At 36.1% G+C, this 26,149-nt stretch overlaps 1 protein-coding gene across 7 annotated transcripts in view; it reads left to right on the top strand.

Moving 5' to 3' along the window:
* Positions 1-26,149, top strand: part of LOC145989491 (uncharacterized) — a 203,645-nt gene that overhangs the window by 152,203 nt on the left and 25,293 nt on the right. For 5 of the 7 annotated variants that reach the window (XR_014441859.1, XM_083124844.1, XM_083124846.1 and 2 more), the window contains 6 exons: positions 8,022-8,615; positions 8,768-8,839; positions 12,110-12,181; positions 17,803-17,865; positions 21,018-21,092; positions 22,307-22,375. Coding sequence is in view for 6 of the 7 variants with exons in the window: in XM_083124844.1 (XP_082980970.1) it covers positions 8,022-8,615; positions 8,768-8,839; positions 12,110-12,181; positions 17,803-17,865; positions 21,018-21,092; positions 22,307-22,375 (945 nt within the window). In the remaining variant the exon portion in view is untranslated. The remainder of the gene's footprint in view (positions 1-8,021; positions 8,616-8,767; positions 8,840-12,109; positions 12,182-17,802; positions 17,866-21,017; positions 21,093-22,306; positions 22,376-26,149) is intronic. The other 2 variants (XM_083124843.1, XM_083124845.1) reach the window with 2 other exon arrangements.

The following is a 26,149-nucleotide window of genomic DNA, read 5'->3' as shown; positions in this document are numbered from 1 at the left end:
ACAAAACAGTTAAAATCAATCCATTACAGAAGAACAAAATCATTTACACACTACAATTAACATTAATGCATTACATGAAGACATAAGTTCAAAAGGTATTATATAAGTACAAAATTATTTACATCCTTATAATCAAATATTGGTCATTACTACTGGTATTAATCCACATCCTTTGGCCTGTAGAAAATATCCATTTCTCTTATCAATGGATACTGAAAGTTTGTTAGAGCTGCACACACCTGCCACACTTTGCTAGCATGTGGGAGTAATGACTTTGGGATAAAATCCAATGTGGTAAAGCCTTTTATTCGACATATAGCCCTTTAAACATGAATTCTCGCCCTAGCTATGCTCCTTGTTTGCATGACCTGTTCATTCGTGAATTGTGGTGTGGACAAAAAAGGAACTATGTTTACGTGCACACCTCGAGGCAGAATGTCTGGTATAAGAAAGCCTTTGTCCGCCAAAATCAGATCACCTTCCTTTAATTGCTCCAGCAATCCAAAATGTTGCGTAATTTCCTTGTCAGATGTGGACCCACCATACAGTTTGCTCGTGAATGTTACAACACCATTTGGTGCAACACCAACAAGCCCCTTCAGCATGTTCCTGTTTTTGTAATGGCTGTAGGTCATCTGCTGCTTGGACATGGAATTTGGGACTGCTGTGTACACCTCAGTGCAATCAATCACCACACGGCAATGGGTGAATGGAGAGAAGCAACTGGGCATGCATGTTTTGATTTTTGAAAAAGATGAAACTGTGGACATAAATCCCTCTACTAAAATCTCATGGAGAAAATATATCCATGTTAATACAACATTTGTCACTGTTGTCACACTACACCTGAACCGAACACTTAAGTCAGCATGTGTCAGATTCTGCCTCAACTTCATTAGGGTCATAAACAATTGGTCCTCTTTCGAAAGTGACTGAACATTCCAGCCATAAAAGTATGTCATGTCAAATCGTGAGCACAAAGTTAACAGTACCTGAAATATTTTTTTATTGGGCAAACCAGTATACATTATGACAAGTTTCTCATCCCCTGAAATTTCCTTGAATGAGAAACATTGTTTTAGATGCTGGACTTCCTCTCACAACTTCTCCACTTCTTGCCGTAAAAATCAATTTTCTGCCTCTGCAACTACACTATTGTTTAGACTTGTTGAAGCCACATTTTCAGTGTCGCCTTGAACTGCATGTTCTTCATGTTGTTCTTCACAAGGCTGTTGTTCTTCATCACAATCTTCCGGTTCAGTAAGAAGCTTACTAAAATAAAATGTACAATATGATTAACAATCAATTACAATTAAATAATACACACTGCAATTTATGCAGGGGTCATTCCATACCAGATCATCCAACAGTGGCTGTATGGGCATTTTAGAAAATTATCGCATGATATCTGTAATTAAAAAAAAAAATCCTCAGAAATGTATAATTTCTTTTCCAACATGACTGTTTGTGAAATTATTATAGTTTTTTTTTAGATGAATCCTTATGAAAAATCTGAAATTGGACATTAAAGAAGCTCTGCATGTACCTCTCACAGTAAAAATCTCAACTGCTTTGGTCAATGCGGGGTACCACATGCAGCTTTAAAATGAGTTATTTCTTCAGTGGTCAATCTTATACTAGTTTAAATTTAGTATGCCTAACCTATTACAGTAAAATTCTTGTTTCTGGAAAAGATAGGTAATCTCATGATGGAAATGTTGAAGAAACTACAAGAAACTGCTATTTCAAAAATCTCCAAGAGTAACACAAACTGTGCTTCTTCATTGCACAACCACTCTTTTCTGATGCCTATTGCACTGCTTCTTCAATTTACACAGTTTTCTTATAACTACCGTTCAAATAAAAAAATCAATCTTGAAAATTGCAAAATTCCACAAACTGGAATGTTGGAATTCATGCTGCAAACACGGATGCATTTCTAAGGAATTCTTTTTTTGTATTTGCAGATACCCTGCACTTACATAAAAAAAAATCAAGCCTCAGACTAAACTCTATAAGTAAAATAATCTGACCTAAAAATTAAAATTTTAACAGTTGTTATAAAATTTCCACCTACAGAAGTGATTGCAAATAAACCTACTCAAACATCTGACAAAGTATGTTTCAATAGATATAAAATTAACTTTATTTCAGGTCTCCATCTCTAATGGTTTCCGAGATATTAAGGTTTTCCATAAACAGCTACGCGAGCAAATAATGATACCTGCCATGTTGGAAAAAAAGATGTAGAACTAAAGGGGATTTCAGAGATTGCATTTTTCGGTAACAGTTTCATACATCGGAGAGACGTTTCTTCATTTTTACAAGAAGAAACTACTTACGGAAATGAATTTCTCTAAGGTTTCCAACGTCAGTCGAGCTATTTTCTTTCATCGTGGTATCTATTTGACCAGGAAATCATGTCAGTGTTTCTAACCCCCCTTTTTTGAACTATGCTTGCCAAACCTAACCTAACCTTCAGTAGCGTTCGCAGGTTTTCATCAAGGGGGGTGTTATTTCAAAAACTTTCTACAAATTCACATTACCATTGTTTTATTATACTTTAAATTATTAATTAATTAATAATAATTAAATAATAATTATAATTAATTAATAATTCTTATAATTAATTAATTAATTAGTTTAATTACAACTAATAATTACTACTCTTTGTTACAAAATAATTGTCTAGTCAACGGTTATTTGTATATGATAAGTGAGACATTTTAAGTGTGAAGAAAATCCATAAAAACAAGCAAATATATTGGATTTATTGAAATAATCGAAATATGAAACTCATTCAAGGAGCCGCGCTGGTCTAGTCTGACAACTTCGTGGGATATCCGGGTTCGATTCCCGGAATTGGTTGGAATTTATCCAGCCTTGTCTCCGCACCCAGCTTCATAGCAAAGGGTACCTGAGAGCAACCCTGGGGGATAAAGGCTGCCCGAGCATGGTGCTGATCACAACACCTGCAAAAATAGTTCGAGATCGAGAATCTTTGGGGCCCACCACACCACTACGTGTGCCTTCATGGCACGGTGTTATATGCACGGGGAAATTTACATTTATGGAACTCACCCAGGATGATGATGAAGCGCGAGAATACGTGTTGCTAAATTCCACTGAGTCTATGTTTTCGTTGAAAAGTAAGTTTATAGACATTCCAACACATTTATCACTTCTAGGTGATTCACAAAGCACTTCTTCAACATTATTTAATGATGCATATAACTTGAGAGTTCACAAGGGGATGTGAAATCAGTACTGGGAAGAATGTTTGCAATAAGGTCGGCACACTGTGACGAAGCAAGGAATTTTTACAATTCTCGCGAGAGTCACTGCGCGACTTTGCAAAAAAATTGCAAAATTGAACTTTGCGTCCAATTAGATTGTGTTTCGAAAGTTGTGTTTTTCTTCATGCTGCATGGGAATAATAATTCAAATTATTATTATTATTACTGTCGGAGATCTTTGACTGTGATAAATTAGCCATTTTAAATTTTTTTCTACAACATTTTCCATAATATTTCAAAAGCTCAAGGGGGGGGGGTTTAAACCCGGTAACCCCCCCTTGCGTACGCCACTGCTAACCTTATAGGAATGGTTCGTGGAGCTATCCGTCAGCAACCCGTGCATAATGTACAATTTGCACACGTGACGAACACGATAGTAGGTATTTTTCGGTGAAGAAGGTTGGAAAACACTGATTTTCGAAAACAAAAGAAGCGATATCATTCGCAAAGTTGCACCGTTACGTGCGTTCGTTAGCACATAGAAAAATGTGTTATTTTAGTAGAAAAAGTGTTTGTTTTCGTGTAAAAAGCATAATTGCACCATGAACTATGTTCCGCAATACACAATTGGTAAGTACGAACCATGCGAGATACAAAATATCCGATTTTAATGTGTCTCCGATCTATGAAACTGGTACCCATTTTTCTTTCTTCGTAGCTGTAAGTCATGAGGTTTCTGAGTTAAATATTTAACTTGCAATATTTTCATTGTTATTTCATCTTACATATGCATACACAATAGATACAGGAAATATTGAAACATCAGTTTTTGCAACTTTTCACAAATCTCTGCCTCAAAACAGAAAATGAACACCAGTTTCTTTTACCTATAATTTTTCTTTCCCACAAGCTTATATATGCTTCCAAGTTGTACATATTAGTCTTAGACCTACTGCAGACACAGACTCAAATAAAAGACGATGCTAGTTACCAGAGGAAGAAATAAAGAAGTAAGACATATAAAGGGAAAGGGCAAGAAATAGATAAAGCTGGCTTTTATGGACAAAGTTCAGTACGCTTATTAAATAAATCTTCATCGCATAAACACATTCATAGAACTAGAGTAATTTTGCATATTTCTTTTAAATAGGATCAAATAGTGTGATACGATCTTTAACATTTCAATTTGACATATGTACACAAAATAAAAAAAATAAAATACTGCTACATATTTGAAAATCTTGTATACAACCCCAAGTTTGATGTTAATGTTGGTTTCATATTTTATGACCAACATTTCATTTTGGTGTGAGAGAGACAAATACCTAAAAGTTTGTTTAAAGTTCATTTTACGGTCAGATATGCTAATCAGGAATGGACCTATAGCTTTAGAATGGATCCTGATTGTAATAGCCTATATCTTCAACAGGAATCGAACCTGGTACCTCTTGATTGCACAACATTACTCACTCCTATGCCATTGGGTACACACACAAGTTAGTAGCAAGAAACAATAGACAACATCTGTCCTTTGGATGTTACACAATTTAAAATTATTTACCTAGTTGCAAAATCTGACATCACAAACTTCTAAAGTCAAACAGAAACTGCAAGTGAAATAGGTTACCTGCGATTGGCAAAACACCAACTTTCCATCTTTTCCAAAGAAAAAGCAGGTTTTTATGTAGGAAAAAAGTCGTTTTTGCAACTCTATATACACACATTCAATAAATATATAGTAGCATATATGTGTATGTCTGAACGTACCTTTTAACTTTCCTTTTCTCAGGAGATTGGAATGTTATATACTTAGAAGCATTCCTTTTGAAAATTGTAGGTCAATTTTTTCTATTTTCCCCTACAAAATGGCAACTACAAATAAGAGAACTCCTTGAAGGTGTCCTGTCTGCTCTTCTGTAAAGAGATATAAAATGTATCAATGTATGTTAAACACTTCACTACAAAAACAAGAGAAGAATGAAACACTATGATAATTGCACCTAAACTTTTTTTCTTGCGTATTTAAGGCTGATTGTATACACCATGCATCACGTAAAACAGTTTTTCTACTCATCTTTAACAAACTTGGAAATTTTCATTTCTACTTAAGAATGAAGAATTTCAGCCATATGTCGTGTGGGCATATATTTAAAGTAACATTACTGGCCTCATTAAAGTTATCTAAGACATTCTCTCACACACAATACACAATAAGAATTCAATACAAAGAAGTAAATAATAATTCGCACGTGAGAATTAAGGCAAACAAAACAAGATAAACGCAAATACAAATCTGCTTGTTACAAATTATAGGTATATTTCTTACCTTATAGACTTAATCCACGTTTTCTTCAAACCTTCTTCTCTGGGAAATCTGAAGAATTTACATGTATTGCTATGGTGGTCACAATCAGGAACAAAACACATTACCATCTTTCTCGCTGTAAGTACACAAGTAGTTTAGAAACAAAATGGTGATTGCCATGGTAACGGTTTCCGGAAATACGTCATGCTTAACATATCCATTGCTCCCATTCTTCTTGATTAGCACGTCTTAGCTCTTCAATTGTTTCTGGAACTATTGCGTGGTTTCTGATATGTCATTTCAGTTGATCCCAGACGTGCTCTGTCAGATTTAGGTCCGGACTTTGTGGTGGTCATTCAAATCGCGTAATCCCAACTTCGTCCAGGTACTCTGCGACAATATTCACTATGTGAGGACATGCATTGTCATGCATAGAAACAAAGTCTGGGCCTATGAATGGTGCATATGGTACTACTTGATCTGCCAAACATTCTGTAATATACCTGCAAGCTGTCATTGCCCCATTCTCTACAAGAACCAACTCTGTACGCCCTTGTAAAGAAATACCTCCCCATGACACCACTGCCTCCAAAGGGTGTTATTTCAATGAAACAACATTGTGCATAACGTTCATTAGGTCTTCTATGCACATGTTCACGCCCATCTGATGAACGTAGGTTGAATTTTGACTCATCGGAGAATAAAACCTTTTCCCACTGCTCCACATTCCAATGTTAAGTGTTGTGTAGCAAATTCCAGTCTTCGCTTCCGGTGGCATGCTAACAACCTAGGACCTGTAGCCAGCCTCCGAGATGATAAACCACTTTCATTCAGTCTTCTATGAACTGTTCGTGAAGAAACCACAGCTCTATGAACATTTCTCAAATGCCGTGCCACAATATTTGAAGTCGTACGACAGTCTCTTAAGACTATGATAAGCATGAAACAATCTTCCCGTGCTGTTGTGCATTGTTTCCGACCAGAACCCGGTCTTCTACCATAGGAACCTGTTGCATCATACCATCTGAGAGCTTCATGGATAGTACTTTGTGCTATATTTAGCACTCTAGCAATATAGTGTACACTACGACCATCATCGCAAAGAGCTACTGCTTTTACTACCTCTTCACGTCTCATTTTCAAGCTAGCAAACTACAATACACTTGCAAGAAAAACACCAGCAATAACAATATCAATAATATCTGTTACTATGGTTACTATGAACCAAAATTCATGCCTCTCTAGACATTAAACAAAATAACATCAACAGGAATTGAAAATCAATAAATTAAAACAAAATTGCATGAAATTAATTTTGAGCCTACTAGGTGTTCCAAAATACGAGTAAATAAATAAATAGATAAATAATAAATGGAAAAACTATGTAAAATGTTCAACAATGAATGTTTAATTGTCCAATACTTAACTGAGAGCATAATTCATAAGTAATTGCAATTCAGATGTCAAGTATTAAGGCGTCTGTTTTGTTTTTTTTGTCCAGCAGTATATGTTATATTAAAATCAACATCTTACACATATAAATTTGCTCATTACCATGTATTTGAAATACAGTCAATCCGTAAGACTGGGTTAGAGTGTTGAATGCGTAACTCTAACAATAAGTGACAATCATTCCAGCATTGTGTCCAACATGTCTTGATTAATATATTCAAATTACACCATTACAGAATGACAGTTATCTACATACAGACTCTGATAATTAAATTTTAAAAATCGAAACAAGGGATTATAAGTTTTTTAAGAAACTATTCACATGAAACATGAAATCCATCAAAACATTTTACATTTGAAGGGATTTGGTTACCTAATATTCTTTTAACTGTGATGAGTCCACATAAATAGTTCACGTTACTAATGTCTGAGAATCGCAGAACAATAAACAACCCTTTTGAAAATTGGATTGAATTGAATTGGCTTTATTGCTGGTCGAGGTTCAGCTAATGCTTGTCTACCACCTAACCATTCGTAACCACATGCCACTTAATCTTTGTTGTGGGTTGATTTTGGATGGGAGGCATTTCCTTCATTTATTATTATTATTATTATCATTGATGCAGCACAGACACTTGTAGAAAAATTGCTTGGTGTAATTATTATGAATTGAATCAGTAAAATTGAATATAAATGCAAGGAACTTCATTACCCTTGTTTAATAATCATTAAGGAAAAGAGAGCATGTGTATAGGGAATGATTTAGATGCAAGAAGTACCTCCTATTGGAGAACTTTTCAATACAATAAATACATTGAGAAATAAAAAAAAAATCTCTAAGGAAAAAAAAAACATTTAGAAAATTGTGATGAGATGCAATACACTGATCATTCAATCATAATAATCAACAATAATTAGATTACAAAGCTTTGTTCAAATGCTAATTGCTCATTTTCACATGATGTAACTTATGCACTAACTTTAATAATGCATTATAGGAATGAGATTGGTTGTATTTTTTTCTACAGAGACATACCTCAGAGTCTGATAATGTGATTGATGACTCACCCAGGGACTCTATTACCTTATCCAGGTCTTCTCATGACTCAACTAAGGCTTTTGATGACTTACCGAGATCTTCTCATGGTTTACCCAGGTTTTCTGATGGGTCATTCAAAGCTTCTGATGACTCACCTAGATCTTCTCATGGTTCACCCACAGCTTTTGATGACTCACCTAGAACTTCCAGGTTTTCTGCTGTCTCACGAAAGGGTTCTAGTGGCTCACCCAAGATTTCTGATGACTCACCTAGAACTTCCCATGGCTCACTCAGGTTTTCTGCTGTCTCACATAAGGTTTCTAGTGGCTCACCCAAGATTTCTGATGACTTCCCTAGAACTTCGCATGGCTCACTCAAGTTTTCTGCTGTCTCACGTAATGTTTCTAGTGGCTCACCCAAGATTTCTGATGACTCACCTAGAACTTCCCATGGCTCACTCAGGTTTTCTGCTGGCTCACCTAAGGTTTCTGATGGCTCACCCAAGGTTGCTGATGACTCACACAGCACTTCTCATGACTCACCAAGGGTTTCCGCTGGCTCATCCAGGACCTCTAAACGAGCTGTGAGTGCATATGCTATTTATATTTGCATATAACATTTTACAATTACTCTGTAAAAAATTAAATTTCATAATTCCATATTGATATTTTTCACATTAAACTTTGGTAACAGTGCTAATAACATATGATGGCATTAATAATATCATATTTTCAGGGCAGTTTGATGCATCGTTCAAGAGAAAAGTCTGTTGCTTTTGATGAGAGAGGATCTAAAGAGAGCAGATCTGTAAGTACATCAATTAGCATTATAATTTCCTTGTACTAATTATAATGGTAAAAATATTGATTGATTGAATTTGAAATTTTTCAGTGTGTCAGCACTGATTGAACCAATCACATTATATGGGGTTCAGTCCATTACCATAACTAGAATAAAACATATAATCTTGGAGGACTAAAATATTCTTACTTTTGTTAAAAGCTGAGGCTGTAAAGGGGAACTCAGCACATATAAGGGCAAAATACAGGAAAACACACATACAGCCCTACGAGGATTATACTGGCCATAAGTCCAGATGCCAGAGCCTCATTTGTCTGCAAAATGAAATCCAGGGTGTACAACGTGAAAGTGAATAATGCAAAATCTTAATAGATGCTATATATGTATCAGTATATTGGAAGTTTAATTGATAATTGCACTTATCCAAAGTAGATAAGATTGTAGAATCCAACAAAGCTGTGTTCCTTCTTACCTCTAACACCACCCATGAAATCTCGCCTTGAGACAAGGAAAGAGGAAATAGTCACTGTATTCTATGTTGGGTAAGTAAAGTGGATAATATAGAAATCCATAGCCAAAGGCCAGCAAGTGTCAACTGTCACATTAGCAGAATGTGTAGGTGCATTGTTGACAGGGATTCTGACACCTTTAGTCAGCATTCTGTGAAGCTTCTCTTTGATAACCCCTCCCAGTGCTTGTTTGGCCTTTACAGGCATAATCAGACTGTCTCAGTCCCAGAAAACACTGAGTGTCACTTTCTCAGATGATGGTTGCATTCTTGCCTTCTTTGGTGGTGAATGTTTCCATTGTTTACTCATTTCCTCAATTTCTTGGTGATAATGGTAAACTCAGAATTCATCCATGATGATGAGATGTTTCAAGAAATAGCCTGTCTCACCCTGCCACATCTTCAATATTGCACTGTTTTTGCAATGTTTGTTTGGGTTGGTGTTTCAGTTCTACTTTATGCACAGTAAGGCTAATCGGGACTTGACCTACAGTTTAAAGTGGGATTCGAACCACTATGTGCCTGTGCCGGGTATCACAACTAGGATCCCTTGATTACAAGGCAACAAAGATACAAATATGCCATCGGGGAGGCCCCTGGAAGAAATTATTCCAGATATACAGTACTTTAATGATGGTTTGATCAATCTCAGACTGTATTGGGTGGTGACTTTTGTCATCTGTATGGAATTCTGTTACAGATCTGTGACTAATATGAGCCTCATGCATGGTACACCAATCTTTGAGCACTAGAGCCTCCACTTGCACTGCAATGCTTGGTTCCTCACTGAATGACAGTTAGCCACTATGTGGTTCATCTACCAGACTTGTTTTTCCATGTTTGAAGTGTCTAATTCACTTTGCCACTGTGCCATGTCTAATGCATTGACTCCATGCCCCTTGACCAGCTCAGCATGAATATTCCTAGCATTCATCTTTAAGTGCAAGAAATGAATCACAGCATGAAGTGCTTCTTTCTGCATGGGTGGCATCATGTTGGATTAGTCCCTATAGTGTAGTGGTTCTTACGCTTTGTTAGACCACAACTTGGTAAATTATTTCTTAAAAATATGCCCCAATCCCAACAATTTTATCTGCAAATGACTTTGTAATGTTTTAATATTTTTACATGAATTAATATGTATCCATAAAATTAAATATTAATAAATTCTGGCTTAATAGTATAGATCAGAATTCTGAGTATATCTACCTCAGAGCCACATTATGAAGGGAAAACGCTGGAAAAATTCTGACCTTAGATCATCCACCCTGGAAATCGAACCCAGGTCTTCTGCATGTCAGTCATATGCCCTTCCAACTAGACCACCAATGCACTAAATAAAAACACATACGTATTTTAAAGTAAATAAGGCAGTACTCCTACATTAGTCCAACAACTATGCGACAATAAGTGTGAAAACAAAATGGCACTCCAGCACAGAGTTATGCGAAGAGTGGTGCCACATGTGTAAAGGCCTAACAAGAAAAAAGTGGCAGAACATTCTTGCACCCATGATGTCTCACAATAGGAGCAGTGTTGAAAAGTACTGAAGAGTTCTGGTCTTTAGTGTTTCCGTAACAATATTGATTTCACTTTGTTTTAGCATCCACTCCAATCCACCCATGCACCCACCACCTCTTGAGAGTTAACCCTGAGTTGGTCACACACTGTCTCTAGTTCTGGGTGTGTAGTTTTAATGTCACCATTTATCAATTATTGTTTTGTGAACCATCTTTCTCTATCTTGCTGAGTTTCTAAACTTCCTCTTTTACATCACGATTTTATTTTCAGTGCTAGTCAGATATTTGAGCCACTAGGGGGGAAGGGAGGGGGTTCATTGTATAACCTTGGTGTCTGAGTCCATGTGTGACCATAGGCATATCTAGCTTTTACTGAAAATCTGGTCTACCATTCCGTGCCTGACTACTGAAAAGTGCCTTTATATAGACTCTCAATTGCATGCACGAAAAGATCTAATCATAATAATTGAGGGTTTGGTGCTTTAGACCTTAAGAACCCAGTCTCTGGCACCGTGCGGGACAAAACCATATTTTTTCTCGCATGAAGGGTTATAAGAGAGTTACACTTTAAAGTTGAAATATAAAATGAAGGGGAATTATCATGGATAAATTAACAGTAGATATAAAAATTGTTCTGAGTGTTCACATGCATTTTAATTTCTCATTTTTCAAATAAATATTGGCATATGACATGCAGTATAACAATATATAACAGTATAATATGATAATCTTATATTCACATTGGAAATCAACTTTGGAAGCATTTAAATTTTCATGTCATATAAATTCTTTATTTTAGTGGGAAGATAAACTAAAGTAAAGTGCTCCCCTGAGCTTAGCACCATGCCATGAAGGCATATAGGGGGTATGGGGGTAACGCCCCACACTTTCTTGATCAGGTCATGAGTGGGCATGATGTGATCAGCATCATGCCCCTGACCGCCTTTACCCCCCAGGTACCCATGTCATTCGATGCTGCATGGGCACCAGAGCCGCTTCTAATGTTAGAAGAGTTCCCAATTTTGAACTGTCTGGGGATCGAATCTGGGACCTTTAGTATTTTAGTCAGACACGTTACTGACTGAACCATAGTGGGAAGATAAGATTACAAAATAAATTAACATTTTATACCAGTCTGAGAACAGTACAGAACAAATTAACAATTTATTTCAGAATAATAATGAAATTGTTGCACTTCACTTTTAAAGTAGACATATTTTGTTTATGCTAACTTGAAAAAAATTTCAGGAATATATGACAGCACGATCTTCAAGAGCCTCAACAGTCAGATTTCATCTTCATCATGAAGAAGTCTTCCCTGTAAGTCTTGTGTTGCTGAAGAATATGTTTAGAACTTAGAAAATGGAGATATAGCCCAAACACTAAGTTAAAACTATCCAATTATTGGAGATATAGCCCAAACACTAAGTTAAAACTATCCAATTATTATTCAATAATACGTAGAGGAATAATTACAATATCTAAAGAATTGGTTATGTACTGTCTGTAGTTATGTAAGATCCTGTTTCAGCTCTTCTAACAAGTAGCTTCTATAGATCATTGCTTAAGCAAGATTTTGTAATTCAAAAGTTTAACTTTGATTGCTGAAGCGAAGACTAGAGGAAGGTACACATTGGAAGTGCTGATTCATTGTCACATAATAGCTACATAAACAATTATTTTCATGTGAAATGACCAGGGTTTAAATAACACCCTTGCAACACCCACTGTGCAGGGACCAATGGGGCACAGATATTAGAAAATAAAGTTTTAACATACATTCATTCTCCTTGCATGTAAGGGTGACAATTAATTAATGACCACATTTATTTTGAGTATAATTGTATGTGTGTTGAACTTGCAGCTACAAAAGTAAAGGAGTAGGTAGTATGATATATGAAATTACAGGAAAATTACAAACACTGCTTATTTTTTGAAAAAAATAAACAGACTTCAGGTACCCTCCATTGAATCGTATGCATTCCTGAATACGAACAAACATATGATCCATAAATTTTGAAAGTGTTTCATTTGATATCAAGTCAATTTAATTTCTTATGGCTCTTTTCAAGTCCAGTAAGTTGTTTGGTTTCCTGGTACCCCCATAAAAAAGAAAAACTGGAGCAGTTAAGTCTGGGGAACGAGGAGGCCATTCAAAGTCACCAAACCTCAAAATCACCTGACTGGGAAATTTCTGTTGCAATAATTGCACTGTTTCATGACTAGTGTGGCTTGTTGCACCGTCTTGTTGAAAAAACATGTCCTCAAAATTGGGGTTTCGATGCTGTAACTCAGGGAAAAAAATGCTCTTAACATTTGTCTGTAATGATCACCGTTAACAGTTACAGTAATGCCATTTGCGTTTTCAAAAAAACATGGGCCTATGATCCATGATCTTGATAATGCACAACATACAGTAACTTTTGCACTATGTGTAGGGCATTCATGGATTTCGTAGAGTTTTCTCCAGTCCATATTCTCACATTCTGCTTATTCACATAACCGGATAAGTGAAAATGAGCTTCATCGGTCATTTTGAGCCTCTCTCCAAAATTCGGATTAGTGTTAAGTGCAATCATTGTGTTGCAAAGCGCTAAACGTTTTTGAAAATCAGTCTGTTTCAACGGATGAGATACCTGAAGTTTGTACGGAAACAAGTGCAAATCGTTTCTCAGGATTTTGCGCACTGTTTCTCTAGTGACACCAACTTCTTGGGACAACCTTCTTGCAGATTTCTTTGGGCTGTTTGTGATTGCGACTCTCATCCTTTCCCTTTCAATTGTTTCTTCATTGAGCACAAAGCTCTGTATACCAGTATGTTTAGCATCAGTTACACAGCCTGTGTTTCAATGGGATGCAACATATTGCAGAATTGATTTTCTCGAAGCACACACATGCCTGCAAACCTTGCATGGAACCTTCTTTGAGTAACGATCACCGACTAATTCCTAGCGAAATAAAATTCCACTATTGCTGCTCGTTGTTGTGCACTCCACCTTTCCATGTTACACCACTAAATTTTGCAAAGGCCGATCTTTATATTCACCTGAAATTAAAAGGAAGAAACAAATTAGTACCACAAAACTTACAATATAAATGTGGTCATTAATTAATTGTCACCCATATGTATTGCACAAAAACACAGTTTTTTGTGTTGTGAAATTTCAGGAGAGCTCACACTAGCTTCATCAGACATTTATTTTTAGTTTAAAGATACAGTTATAACAATGGATAAAAATTTTCAACAAGAAAGAAAAAGTTATACAATAGATCTTGTCAATGTTACATCATTGTAACATAGCAATTTAACTATGAAACAAGCAGTCTGTTTTATTATTATATTAGATAAAAAATTTTATCAGATTTTAAAAAAAAATATATGAATTCAAAATATCATCAGGCAATTCAAAATCATCATTGCTTTTACTCGGATTATTGATGTTTTCCCTTACCTTAAATTTTAAAGATGGTAGCCTACTCCACTTGTGAAAAAGAAAACTCCATAGTGAATCATAATAGGAAAACAGACTGCTTGTTTCACATTAATTTGCTATATAACAACAATGTAACATTGACAAGATCCATTGTATAACTGTTTCTTTTTGTTGAAAATTTTTAACCATTGTTATAAATAACAATATCTTTAATCAAACTGAAAATAACTGGGACCGTATGTTCTCTTGAAATGTCACAACAAATTGTGTTTTTATGCTTGAAAAAGCTGTAGACTACAAGATAAATAATATATTAATTCACTCAAGAAATATTGCTTTTTAGTATATATTATTCGAAGCAGGTATGGTTTATGTGAATGTTTAAAATTTACATATCTTACTTCACCAAAGGAGGCGCAATTGAACACGACTGCAATAAAAGTAAAAAGCTATAATATGAAAAATATGAAAAAGTCATTATTATGTTGCACTTTTAACATGTTACCATAGCCCCTCTGCCATCTTGAAAAATGCAAATTTTAATTTAAATACAAAATTCATGCACAATTTTCCTAAGATCCCAATGGTGCTCATACATTTGCAAGTTATAGCTTTTCAAACTACTGTCTACATAAACAGGTTGAGGAAGGAACAGCCCAATTATCTGCATGATGCATGCAGTAAAATGATTGGCCACTGCATGCTATATGAAGGAGAATAATCATGGCATATGTGTTTCCATGCCTTCTGCTTGCATGAGAGCCAAAATGAAATTTAAGATAATAAATTATAATCTGTGGCACAATAGCCTAGACTGCCAGCCTCACTCCTTACCTACCGAGGTGAGAGTGTCACGAGCCGGAAATAAAATGCTGTGTAATAAAAAACGCCAGCAGTCCCCGGGTGATGATAGGTCGCCGGAGGAGTCTTGGTCGAGAGAGCGAAGCACAAGGTGTGTTGTGAGTGACAGTGTTAAGTCGGTCCATTTAAAAGGTTTGGGAGAACCCACTGAGGACACCTTCAATGGACCGATAGAGCACCACGTCGTGACTCAACCGAGGAACCGCAAAGGAAATCAGGTACAGTGGTGACACTTTGGGTTTTATCATTGTCAGTGTTTAGATATCTTGCTGGCTCGTGCGTGATCTCCCCTCCCCCCCTCACTTGTGCGATTCTATTAAATATTGGTAAAGAGCAATGAGGGTAATTTATTCCATTCTTCATACACACATCCTCTTGCAGCCAAGCAGTTTAAGCCGGCGAACGGCCTAAACGTAACATAAAACATAACGAGATCATAAAACCATTTACAGGAAGACGTGTGGTCAGATCAATGGACCCCCAGTCACTGTTGTAGCTTTTCATGACCAGGTTACACTACTCATTCGTAGCTCCCCAAATTCCTCATGATGGTGAGTGGCCACTGGTCCAATACACAGGCAGTGCAGGACTTTAAGATACTAGAGATCTTGCATATTGATCTTTTCCTCTTCAGTGGCATAAGCACTTGGGTTGGCCCAGTCAATGTTTTGAGAAGCAGCAGCTGTAGTAGTAGTTGTAGTGGTGGTCGTAGTAGTAGTAGTAGTTACTTTTATTATTATCCTGCAATAAAGTAGAATCATTTCTAATCTTACATGAGACTAAACCTTCATGTTCATGATCAATTAATGATAATATTGATTTTAAAGCAAAATGTTATAATGCAGCTCCAAAAGCAGACTAATTCATACTACTTTGCAGCTCACGTAATGTTTTACACCTGCTGCCACCACTGCCTTCAGTCATGTTGCTGCTCTAATGACTCCATATCCCCAAGTCAAGTCTCCAGCTAAACCTCCTACTTTATGGTCCTTAATATGAATTAATGTTTTTTTTTCATCTAGCTGAGAACTGCAACTGAGCCTCTCAGATATGGAATGCCACAAATTGCTTAGAGTTCCAAGTTTAAATATGTCATCTATGCAGTGGTTGATAGGAATCATGCGTGGTGCATTTGATGCTCCCAAAGGTGCTGACTATAATTATGTGCATACAACCATTTTATACCAAAAAACACATCAAATTAAGTTTTGTTATGGTATGTCAAACTTAAAAGAATACAACAATAATATATGATATACAAAGTGTTTCAGAAGTCGCACAAGTCAAACTTTGGCCCCCTGTAACTTGAAAACCGTAAGAAATATTTACATTATGAAGTCTCATCAATTGAAATGCTTTTCAATGCTTAACATTGTCAGATTACTCCACATAGATAATTTTATAATTTCATAACTGGCAGAAGTCAGCATTTTTTTTTCTTTCCAGAAATGCCCTTTTTAGTGAGAAAAATCTTATGTCTTAAGAATGACATAAAGGTAAAAAAAAAGGTAAAGTGCTCCCCTGTGCTTAGCACCATGCCATGAAGGCGTATAGGGGATGTGGGGGTAATGCCCCATACTTTCTTGATCCGGTCATGAGTGGGGGTGTTGTGACCCCCCCCCCAGGGATTCCCCCAGGTACCCATGTTATTCGACGCTGGGTGGGTGCCGGGGCTGCTTCCAATGTTAGAAAAGTTCCCAGATTTGAACTGGCTGGGGATCGAACCAGGAACCTTGAGCATGGTAGTCAGATGCATTATAGACTGAGACACCGCGGTCACTTAAGAATAACATGTTTAATATTTTTTGTTACATCTCATGGATGATTCCCCATTCCTGAGGAAGGATTGAGTGCATTCCAAAAATTAGGATAGATGATAGATAGATAATTTTATTCACCTTTAGAATGAGTAAATTCCTGGCTTCGTCATGTGATTCTTTGGATTACATTTCACTGCATCTCAATAGAGATTTTTTGTTATGGATATATGTGACCTACAAAGTATACTAGTTCATGGAATGAATTGCAATTCAATATGTAATATAATAGATTACATTGAATTGAATCATAATAAAACACAATGATAAATAGTATGGAACATGTTGAGTGAATCGTATCAAGAAATTCATCTACATTGTAATGCATATTGTCCAAGAGAAATTCCTTGAACTGATTTCTATTTTTTTTCTTTATTTTCTTGAATACATTATGAACATTATTATTTTGGCATTCTTTGAAGCTTTTGGGTGATGTAGCAGATGAAACATAATTGGGAAGAGCATTCCAAACCTTTGCAGACCAGAGGGAAAAAGAGCCTTCGAATCTCCAGCAAAATGGTGTTGAATGTCAATTTTTTGCTGACCTCTCATATTGTATGAATGTATTGAATTTCTAAATGTCACTTTCAGCTCTAAAATTCCTTTGTGCAATAGCCATTAGTTCCATCATTGTTATCATTCTGAGCCAGACTCTACTACTTTTTTATTTTTTTAAATTTGGTCCACGATTTCCGGATAACACTGCATTGACTTTGCCATTTTGTGTACACTCAAAGGACTGAACGAAGAACCAGTAAAAGTGAGAACTTCATGCACTAAGGAAGTTATGTGGGAACTGCTGTTTCTTAAAACACTTAATTTATTTCAGGAAGGTGCTGCAGAAGATGAAGAGCCTGTAGATTACACTGACATGGAGTCAATGCAACCCAAGGTAAGTTAGGAATTTCCAACATTAAAACTATGAGGATCAATCACCATTATCTTTCAACTGATGCTGCCCATAGAAAAGTCACAAAAACTTCACCAATTACATAATCAACATTCCATTAACCCCTGTTTCATGAAAGTTTTGAATATTTTACTCACCTCCTTATTATTGAATGTACATAAGAAGGTGCCTCCAATTTCTTTAGAAAAAAAAAGGAACTGTTAATGATATTAAAAGTTTGCATGTATTATTAACTTTGTATTGAAAAAAATTAGAGTAAGGCCAGCTGCATACCGTATCTGAGAGGACGAGTCACAATACATTGCAATGCAACACAAAGGGACACAAAGTGACATGACATAATAAGTCAATTTGCTTCTGACGAAATGGAACAAATATTAATTATTGTTATCAGTGCTTATTTTCTGGAACGAAAGTTTTCGGTAGAAGTTGGTTTGTTGTTATTATTTGTTATTGTGTTTATCATAACAACTGCTCTAAATATTCTGGTATATAAAAGATCATGCATACATGTACACACTCACTCACACACACACATATCACACACAAACTTCTTTCGCTAAAATAAAATACTTTTTAGTTTCATTCTCACATATAAAGGTTACTGGTACTGGCTGTTGCATACTGCCTGGAAAAAGCACTGAGAGTGGAGGCTTTGCTTGCACAAGGATTAGCTGTTCTGGATCAAGCTCTATTTTTAACCTTGACCACACTGCCAAACTTATATGTAATATGTGATGTCAAACAATACAGTGATGAGTCTCATTCAGGTGGTGCCCTGAGAAGAAAGGATTCGTACATGCACAGAGTGTTTTGTCACATCGTGCTCCTTCGAGACCAAATTTGTGGGACCTTTAATGTTTTGTCACAAACTGCCGCAACATGACTCAAGGTGACTCAAGTCAAATGTTTCGTCCTGTGTGCGGTGGCTTGAACCACATGTTAAATATTCCCTGAGACAGTTTGCAACAAAAATGTCTCATCGTGACTCATCGATTTTGGAATGTGGTGTGCAGCTGGCCTAAGAGTGGAAGAATTGTGAACTGAGTTATGTGCTATTTACAGGAATATCAGATGCATATCAGATTCTGACAGTGGCCGCCGGCAGCAACTATGATGGGTAGTGCCAACGTGATCAAGTAATTAGAAAAAAAAAACCTCCGCAATGCTCCCCCGCCCCCTCCTTGAGGTTGTGCCACTAGCCAAGATGTTTGTCCTCGTTTAGTAACTTGGAAAACAACATGTGTTTAAGTAATAATGTACTAATCCTATTCATCTTCACACACTAACCTATCTTTATACACTACAGGAAACCTCCCTAAAAATATAACAATTACAAGAGGAAAGGAAAAACAAATCCTATAACCCTCTCCTCCCCCATGCACACGTATTCTAACTGGATGTCGAAAATATCTTTGTTATGAAAAGAAATGGTCGAAATGCCAAAGGAAACTCGCATCATCATAGGATATTTTTAAAAAAGGCTGGATGGCCCTATTGGTGCATGTATCCATTATCAAAAATGTTCATTTAACTTTGGAAAAATATTAGGTTTGTTTCTCCAAAAGTAGGCAGAAATTACATCCCCAACGGGTCTTACTAACCAGTCATATTTAGCGACTTTTTTCTGAAGGTGACAACTGTGTTATGTCAACACTGCGAAAGTTCCCTCGCCAGGCCAGGCTAAGACTGGCACGGTTTCTTATGTGCTAACCCCACCCCCTGCCACTTTGTTCTTGGTTCATGGTGGAAATGTTCCTCGCTGAGACTTCTTCAGCCCTCTGCACATGTGTCAACTTGGTTAGGTCTATGATTAGGCCAGCTCTTCCAAGGCACGGACTGTTGCCTCGCGAGGGTACGAAACGAAACAGCTGGCAATGCAGTGAGGAGGTTGGGGTGGTCGTCACGTCAGCTTTACCAATTGCAAGATTCGAATCTCCTTGTCTGTAAACTATCAATGTATTCATTTAACTTTACTTGGCGACGTATGAATCTCTTCTGAGGGTAGTGCCATGGCACGGTGGCTCTACCCCTTGAGCCGCCGCTGGATTCTGATATCTGCAATTTAGAAATGTATTTTCTTTCAGATTAAGATTAAAACATTATATCACTTAAAGTATTGATAAATATCAGTACTTTAATATTATTATATATGTAAAAGTACTGATAAATCTGTCATATCATGAATTTTTTAGCTAGGTTAATTTTTCGTTGCATTCAGTAAGTCATGTAAAATAGAGCTTACAGTGATCAGACACTGCAAAAATTTAAGAGTGAGGAATTCCTTCAGCAGGACTGTCTGGGTTTGGTGGGAGGGGGCTACCTTCAATTTCATAGATATAATTAAACTATGTAAAGTGAGTGATCAAAGCAGAATTTACAAGCAAAAAATAATACGATGAATTGTTGAGAGAATATAGGAATGGACAGATGTGTAAGTATCATAACATGTAGCTTTGTTTTGTTGATTGTTCTAATTTTTGGGTTGGGCTTCACTCCTCCTTCAACATGGGAGATAAAATACAGGATGTGTAAAAAGATTAAAACATGGTTAACAATGAACTAAAATAATTTATTAGGTGTAAAAGCCTGATCTCATGATGAAATCGGTTGAACTGCTAGCAATTTCCTGCAGCCATATCTAATGAAACATCACCTTTATGATATAGAATTGGTAATGATTTCCAATGGAAATGTATAAGTAGAATCAAGGAAATATTCTCATTCGCTATCCACCAGCTGAGTTGTGGAAAATATTCCTAGCTTTTGAGAGCTAATGTCACTCTCATCTTCAAGGTTACACTCTCGAAAGTTTGGAATCTGTTCCCTAGCTTACCTAGTCAATAGCCCGAGAGAATCTTTTCAACATTGATCACCAGAAAAGTTTCAAGACTTACTTCAAATAGAACCATAGTTTGGAAGCTAAAAAAGTTGAAAGATGATATATTCAAATCTGAACTCATGTTCTATATTTGTATGTTTTTTATAAACTTCTAAGTTTTTGTATCTCCTGTTTCCTTTTGCATGACTGAATCATCTGTATATAGGGTATGTAAATATTCCAAAAGTAAAAAATACAAATAGGAAAACTTTGGATCACATTCAGCAAATTATTTATCTCTGTTCTGTTTTAGGAAAAGCTTACTGAAAGACTGAAGTCACGTTCGGGCACTAGGGCTGCTGATTTACGCAAGGTACCATTGTCACAAGTAAATACAAACTGTATGTATAAAATTCTGTAGTGTGTATGTCAGTTTCTGCAATTAAATTCCAACAAATAGTTTCAAATACAAATACACTAGAAACAGTTCAGTTCTAATTACTATTATTAATGTTATTATAATTAAATATAATAAAATAATATTTTAATAATTTGTAGTAGGAAACACCATGACATTCAACTCTTTCTTTCTTCCTAGTTTGTTCCATGCTTTGATATTTTCTTGTTATGTATTTAATCCCCAAAGCATGAGACTGACATTAACTTTAATACTATATTGTATATTGTTACAAGTGCAACAGAATGAGACATCTGAACTTAGAACAAAGCCAAAGAGAAAATGTTCAGCCTCACAAAGCACCTATGTGCAGTATACTTCACAGTGTTGCAACCTCACAATGATTATCCATGGGGTCATCGGTGGTGATGGGGTTCCACATCTGGCGGGAAAAGGTGCCAAAATTGGAGGGGGCAAGGACATTTTACTTTCCCTTGGTAGATAAGGTTTAGCATAGTGCAGTGACAAAAGTGACAAAAAGTGGGAGAGAGAGGGCAACTGCCCTCACTTCCCCTCCTAATCAGCACCACTTCGTGGGGGTCAAGTATCTGAAAATAGAGGATAATTTCAACCGTCTTCAAATTAGTGCAATATTTTGTTATTTTCTAACAAATATATTTAGCAATAATTTGTGTATCCTGCTGAAAGAATAATTGTCAACATCTCAATACACAGTTTATTTTCCAAAGTTAAAAACCATTCCAGCTACTTTTGAGATAATTGAAAAGGCTGATGAAGCATCATGCATCTTTTTGGAATATTTTCAAATTTTATATTGAAATAGTTGAAGATGAATTACTGGTATCTATAAATTTCAAATCACTACTTCATTGGTGTTGGTAACATTATCATATCGGACATGAATCCTCAACTCCTCTATACACAATGCTCTCCTCTCTGCCACTGGTGCACCATTCAAATACAATCTAGTATCTCTCGTTTTGAGTGGTTAGACACTTTCGTGTATAGTCTTACCTTGAGATGTTTTTATATGCTCATCTTGCTTTTGAGTAACGAAAAAGAGAAAAATGCAATAAATTATATTAAGATGTTCTGTTATTTAATTGTACAGTTACATTTTTGATGTATCTCTTAAGACTGTTCCTATTAATTTTAAGTTCTGAACATACTGTTTTATTTTTCAGTCAGCCAATAGAGCAACAGTGGATGGTAATAGAAACTTAGTTGCATCAGATGCTCCAGCATTGCATGAGGTAATAGTGAATGTAATCTTCAAAATTAGAGTTCATAGATGCTATATTTAATTTACTATTTAAGAATTATGTGAATATATTGATGTGTGACTCTATTCTTAGCAATGGAGACCGTTGGAGACACATAGGTGTGGCTTGAAAGAGAGAGGTTAAATTTCTGATTGGTCATCCTGTCCTGGCCGAGAAGAGAAATGGAAGAGACAGAGCATTGCCATCTCCACATGTACCTCACCCAATTACCGCAGGTTCAATGTCGGCAACGTCATCTTATCTTAATGCTTCAGGCACCCTTCGAATATCGGACTGTATCTCTTCACATAATTATGTGTCCATACCTTACACTCCATTGTAGCGAAATATGTAGTCCGTCCTGTTTTTCATGATAAATGGCTACTTTTATCCTAAATGACTTTTTGTTGACTCTGCGAGTTTTCAGTCCTCTACTATTGGGTTGATTACCCCTATCAATCAGACCAACCCAGTAGCGATGGAGGAATTTCACTGCTTTGCCAGTAGTATGGTTGTTGTCAGTTGCATGATTGGGCCAGCGTTCTGTGTGAAGAGTTGATGTATTAAAATGATTTCCAGTGTTCACTCAGTCTCCCTCATCAATATGTATAAAGGCGTAGATATATTGTCGATCTCAGCCATTTTGGAGGTGTTATTGTGATCAATACCAATCTACAGCAGCCTATACTTCTTAAGTACACATTGTTGAAAATGTTTCACATAATTACATCCATCATGGATATCAAAGTTGGGTTTCCTGCAAAGCAGTCACACATCCCAACAACCTTAGCTGCCAGCTTCACCTTTAGCTTTAAGGCAAAAATCAGTGGATGAACAACAAACTGGCAAGATGCTAATTTATTTAACAATATTCCAGTGCTCACATTAAATCATTTTACATTACATTCTAATGTAAAATGGCAAATCTCTGTATTTGAATATTGTTAAATAAATGGTTTCTTCATCTATTTTACCTGCTTAAAACTTTACATAACTGCTGTTTTGTATTACGAAGTAATAAAATAAATATGATTTTGAAAGTATCTTCTATTCTTCTGGCATAATTTTGTTATAATTTTCAAGAACTTTTTCAAGCTGACACTGCCAACATATACAGCATGAGTTTGTAGCTCCTGTATGGACAACACATTGCAGAACTTATCAATGTCAAATCACCAGAAAACATGGGATGAGTTCAGGCACTGCATTTTGAATATGTGATGCACTAAAGTGCTACTTCATGAAATTAAATAGTAAAGATGTTGCAATACATAGGAGGAGCAAAGCACTTTCTGTCCCCCCCTCCTCTTCGAATTCATGCAGAGGTACCAATTTTATATAAAATATTGTTTATTCAACCCCCCTCTAAAAGAAATTAAGTTGCTGCCTTTGGTCCAATAACACCTCAAAACTTTCATAAAACATTTCCTTTGATACATACAAGATTTTTTACTGGATGGCCAGTAGCTATTTAGGGGTTTCTGTGACTCTCTAGCTTCTTAATAGCCTAGAGTTTTCAAAACTAAGAATAAATTGTTAAAATCTTATGTACCATCACATGAACTCCCTTTAGAGTGAGTCAAATGGTGGCATATGACCCCTATATTACTTTACAGACATGTAGAGTTTAAATGCTTGGTAAGTTAAATTACGAGAATGAATCTGTGAAATTTTATTAGCTTGATTTGCCCACACAATACTGTATTGAATTTTCTTTTCATGTGCATGATTCAAAATATCTCTCAGTTATTGAAATTCAAATTATTGTTTTCTTTCAATTATCTATCAAGTATTAGATGCTGTCATGATTTATTTTCAAAACTGCCCATAGCCAACTCACATTAAATATAATCCAACTACAACATTTTATCAGTATTTCATTGTTTTCTATACCTCCTCGATCAGCTGAAGCTGACACACACTTCATAATTCATGTAAAATGGTTTGTATAATTGATACATTACATTAGTTTCTCTGATTGGATCTCTCAGTTTTGTTTGAGGATAGAAGCTCGTGTAGTGACCTTTGGCTTATTTGTATTTTGATTTTTTTTTATTTAGCATCACTTTTCTGCTACTTTTGGCCAATTGTGATGATGAAAATTAGTGATGATTCAATAAAATTGATGAAGGGACACCTGCAAAGAACACATAAGCCCACACCAGGAATCGAACACCTGAACGTTTGGTGGCAATATTGAAAGTTAGCCACTGAGCCACCCTCTTAACTTATAATCTGTGCATACATTTGCTCTGGAATTTATGTTTATGGGAAATGAGCCTTGTCCTTCAACTTCTCACCACTTTTGACCCCGCACTATGCTAAACCTTATCTACGAAGGAAAATATACTGTCTTTGCCCCCCAGTTTTGACACCTTCCCCTTCCCCCTTGGTTTTGGAACCCAATCGGCACCACTGGGTATAGCAAAAACACTAGACTTTGAAGGATCAAATCACAGATCAGATATGGGGTTGCAAAAGGGGGCAAAATCATTGAAGGCTTATGGTGGAGTAAGATTTTAATCTGCATCCCTCAAACACACACAGGCATACGATGTTTATGAGAGGCATTCATTTTGCTCTAATACTCACCAGGAAAAAAAAATATAACAGAAATAAAAATATGGTTATTTTTCAACACAGTCCCCTGGCCTTTCAATGCACTTTGACCATCGTCGCTCCAAAGCTTCTATACCCTGTTGGAAGAAGATGTCCTCTTTCTCCTGCAACCATGCATTTGAAGCATCCATGACGGATTTTTCATCCCGAGAAACCTGCCCATGTAGATGCTGCTTCAAATATTGAAACAAGTGGATGTCACTTGGGACTAGGTCAGGTGAATAGGGGGGATGAGGCACCAATTCAATCCAGGTTTTTTTAATTTCAAGTACTTCATGACAGCACGAACTTCACTATTTTCCAGTTTCACTATGTTCTGAGAGATGCTCTACTGTCAACACTTGCCAAGAAAACAGTACATGGTAAAACATCTTTCATTTTGGAATAAAGTCATCACAAGATGTCTACTTTCTACACATGTTATAATTATGATTCTGCATGAGGGGCGAGTATTAGAGCATACTGAATGCCCCTCGTATAATATTATTAAATTAGAAAGTAAATTACTAAATATTTAAAAACATTATTATTACTTACATATAAAGAATTATTTTTATACTTTTTTATATATCAGATATTTATAAAATATCTAAAAAATAATTCCTTTACTAGCTGGTTAAAGATGTCAATAAATCTCAAAGATAGCTGAAATAGTTTTATTAAATATAAGTTTTTGCTTTCTATTAATATAAATCAATTCGATTTCTAAGTTACATTTGTTTTGCATTCTTGTTTTGCTTTCACTGTGCATGTATTTTTGTTGGTGTAAACATGATGTGTCGAGAGAGAAACAGGCAGCATTCAACACCCACAATCACACTACTTTGTCTGCGTTTTTGATATTATCCTTACTAAAGTATGTTTTCAGTCTAAACTAATTGCTTATTAATTGTTGTTATAACAAGAACTCTCCCCTGCCGTCAAAAGGAAAATTTTTGGGGTTGTATTTGTGCCAAAATTGTTGGGGGGGGGGTGTCTCCCAGAATTTCTCACCCTGAGTAGTAAGCTATCCAAACTTAGCCTAAAGTACTAGCTTTAAAGAGAAATATTCACAACTGGGGTACAAGGCTTGTAGTCTGTATTCATATAGGCCATAAGGTTCCTAACTCTCTGTAACTCATAAGTAGCCTTTTTATACTGCACTGT

This window comes from Lepisma saccharinum, chromosome 6, assembly GCF_977018435.1.
Source record: "Lepisma saccharinum chromosome 6, izLepSacc3.1, whole genome shotgun sequence".
Taxonomy (NCBI): domain Eukaryota; kingdom Metazoa; phylum Arthropoda; class Insecta; order Zygentoma; family Lepismatidae; genus Lepisma; species Lepisma saccharinum.
This window is presented reverse-complemented; position numbering and strand designations above follow the sequence as displayed.